The 3292-nt window shown below is 35.0% G+C and overlaps 1 protein-coding gene across 1 annotated transcript in view; it reads right to left on the reverse strand.

The window, feature by feature from the left end:
- Positions 1-601: 601 nt before the first annotated feature.
- Positions 602-3292, reverse strand: part of LOC118766645 — a 25848-nt gene continuing 23157 nt past the window's right edge. Inside the window, exon 4 of the mRNA XM_036510202.1 lies at positions 602-852. Coding sequence (XP_036366095.1) covers positions 602-852 — 251 coding nt within the window. The remainder of the gene's footprint in view (positions 853-3292) is intronic.

Below are 3292 nucleotides of genomic sequence, written 5' to 3' on the forward strand. Positions count from 1 at the left end.
TTACATCTGTCACCAATACTTTAAATCATGCACGTCTGAGATAAGACTGAATAGTTATTTGAAGTGTCATGGATGAAATGTCAGAAATGCCACTGAAAATTGAAGGGTACAAGGCGACGGTAACCGTTTGTGAATATGGAGCAATCAACACAAATATATATATACACACACACATATATATGTGCATATAATGTGTATAGTACATGTAATGTATATTATGTATGTGTATGTGCGAGAGAGAGAGAGAGAGTGTGTATGTGTGTGTGTACATACCTGGTATACATGTATATATACATTTCTTTACTGCCCACAAGGAGCTAAACACAGAGGGGACAAACAAGGACTGACAAACGGATTAAGTCGAGTACATCGACCCCAGTGCGTAACTGAATTTATCGACCCCGAAAGGATGAAAGGCAAAGTCGACCTCGGCGGAATTTGAACTCAGAACTTAACGACAGACGAAATGCGGCTACGCATTTCACCCGGAGTGCTAACGTTTCTGCCAGCTCGCCGCCTTATATATACTATGTGTAGAATTTTGCATGTGTAGAATTTTGCATTACAATAGAAGGCTGGATTGGATAGATCGACAGACAGACTAAAACGTTGGCTTACATCTATCAATTTCCGTGTATATCCAATTACTCGATTGTAAAGTGATATTGGCGCTCCACGAATTTCTGTGATTCACGTAACATCCGGATGTGTCTGCGTTATAGTTGGCAGAATAACACGAAGTATTCTCTTTACAAGCCAGCATGCAAAAAAAGTAAGATTTTGGCTCTGGTTCGGCGATATTTTCTGCATTTTCAAGCATGGCACCGTAAATAACATTGACTGGACATTTCGCTGTCAAGAAAAAAAAAAAAAAAATTTATAAAAATAAGATCATTTAAAAAAATAAATACAATCAATTACGAATTTGTAATTTGCACTAACATCAATTACAAAAAGTACTCGTGTGGTACTATTTTCATCGATGCCGAAAGGATGAAATGCAAAATCGACCTCAACGGAATTTGAACTCAGAACGTAGCCTGCGGACTACCGATTCTGCCAGCTAGCCGTTTTAATAATAATGATGATGATGATGATGATGATGATGATGATGATGATGATGATGATGATGATGATAATAATGATAATAATAATAATAATAATAATAATAATAATAATAACAATAATAATAATAATAATAATAATAATAATAATAATAATAATAATGATGATGATGATGATGATGATAATAATAATAATAATAATAATAATAAATAATAATAATAATAATAATAATAATGGTTTCAAGTTTTGCCACAAGGTTTGCAATTTTTGGGGAGGTGATGATTCGATTACATCGACTTCAGTGTTCAACTGATACTTATTTTATCGACCCCGAAAGGATAAAAGGTAAAGTCAACCTCGGCGGAATTTGAACAATGAATGTAGCGACGAGCAAATACGGCTAAGCATTTCGTCTAGCGTGCTAACGATTCAGCCAACTCGCCGCCTAATAATAATAATAATAATCATTTTCACTATGGGCACAAGACCTGAAATTAGGAGAGGCTGATAGTCGATTATATCAACTCCAGGACTAAACTTTCCTCGACTCCGAAAGGATGAAAAGCAAAGTCGACTTCGGTAAAATTTGAACCGAGCTCGTAAGGACGGACAAAATATCGCTAAGCATTTCACCCAGTGTGCTCCCCATTCTGCCAGCTTGTCGCCTTAATAATAATAATAATGATGATAATAATAATAATAATAATAATAATAATAATAATAATAATAATAATAATAATAGATGCAGTACCAGACAGTGGCTCTCATATATATATATATATATATATATATATATATATATATATATATATATATGTATGAATAGAAAAATGAAATTTCTTTTTATGGATAATTCGTTTAAGCGATACCTGGGTAGCAAATTCACATCAGAAATAACACGGTTGAAGTTACGTGCCTAGGGCAGAGACTACGTGTTTTCGTGTGGAAATTTGTGTGTATTTTTATAAAATATATGAATAAAGGAAAGAATGGAGTTGAACGACAAATTAACAAATTTCCTTTATTTTCGACATATGTTTCGAAGGCTGCATATTCCTAATTGTGAAGGAATAAGGAGTACATTATGCCGCTTTCTCATCAGGAAAAACAAGGAATTTATGTCAACATCAAGATTCACAAAAACTTTTAGATGACTGCTCTCACGGAGCGCATAGTGATAATGAGTGTCTCTTTAATATTCCTTTATAATGAGTGACGTCAAACTGGTTGAATGTAGAAAATTCTAGAAGGTTCTAAAGGTTCAAGAGTTCAAACGAAGTAGGGGGAGAGAGGCCTAAGAAAAGTAAGGTGATTTGGAACAGGTCGTATGTATGGTGGGTTTTGTTAAATTCTTTTGTGAATGGGAGTCTGTGTGAGTGAATGAATATAACTGTATTAATACCTATGTGTGTGTATGTGTGTGCGTGAATGTGTATGTGGATGGGTAGATGTCAAAAAGACAGATAGTGGTGTTGTAGCAGATATGTGTCTGTGTGCTTGATTACTATAGATAGAGGGAAAGAGAGAGAAAAAGAAAGAGGAGGGCGAGGTATTGGGACAAAGGCAAAACAAACCTCAATGGATTGGGTAGTATGTCTTTGAAATATAAATGGAAATATATTAATTAAAATTCAAGGGGGTTATCTATATTAGTCATTATTCATATGAGTGAAAGGTGTGTTTTCTCCAGTGCAAGCACCTGTAGGACCTCTCGGCGATTGAATTTATTAAAGGTACTTTGGCGAATAATATATGAAAAAATTAAGAATTACAGACGCCACAAATTTTTCTGCCCTTATCAAACGGAACGGATACCGACAAAATGGACCATTCCAGCTTGAAGGTTGAATTGCTGTCTTTCAGACACCAAATTAGTTTGCTTAATCCCGTGCTGTGTTGTTTTCTCTTATCTCGGAAAGTTGAATAATGGTTGGAGATCCTTTGGGCTAATTTAGACGAAGGTGCCCCTATGTAAAAGAAGACATCGGTACCCGAAGAAATTTTGCATTGGTAAATTGTGTTTCTAATTTTGGAATTTTGGAATAAGAACTTTAATCTGTTGGCGTCTGAAAGACAGCAATTCAATCTTCAAGCTGGAATGGTCCATTTTGTCGGTATCCGTTCCGTTTGATAAGGGCAGAAAAATTTGTGGCGTCTGTAATTCTTAATTTTTTCATATATTATTCGCCAAAGTGCCTTTAATAAATTCAATCGTCGAGAGGTCCTA

This window comes from Octopus sinensis, linkage group LG17 (genome assembly GCF_006345805.1).
Source record: "Octopus sinensis linkage group LG17, ASM634580v1, whole genome shotgun sequence".
NCBI lineage: Eukaryota > Metazoa > Mollusca > Cephalopoda > Octopoda > Octopodidae > Octopus > Octopus sinensis.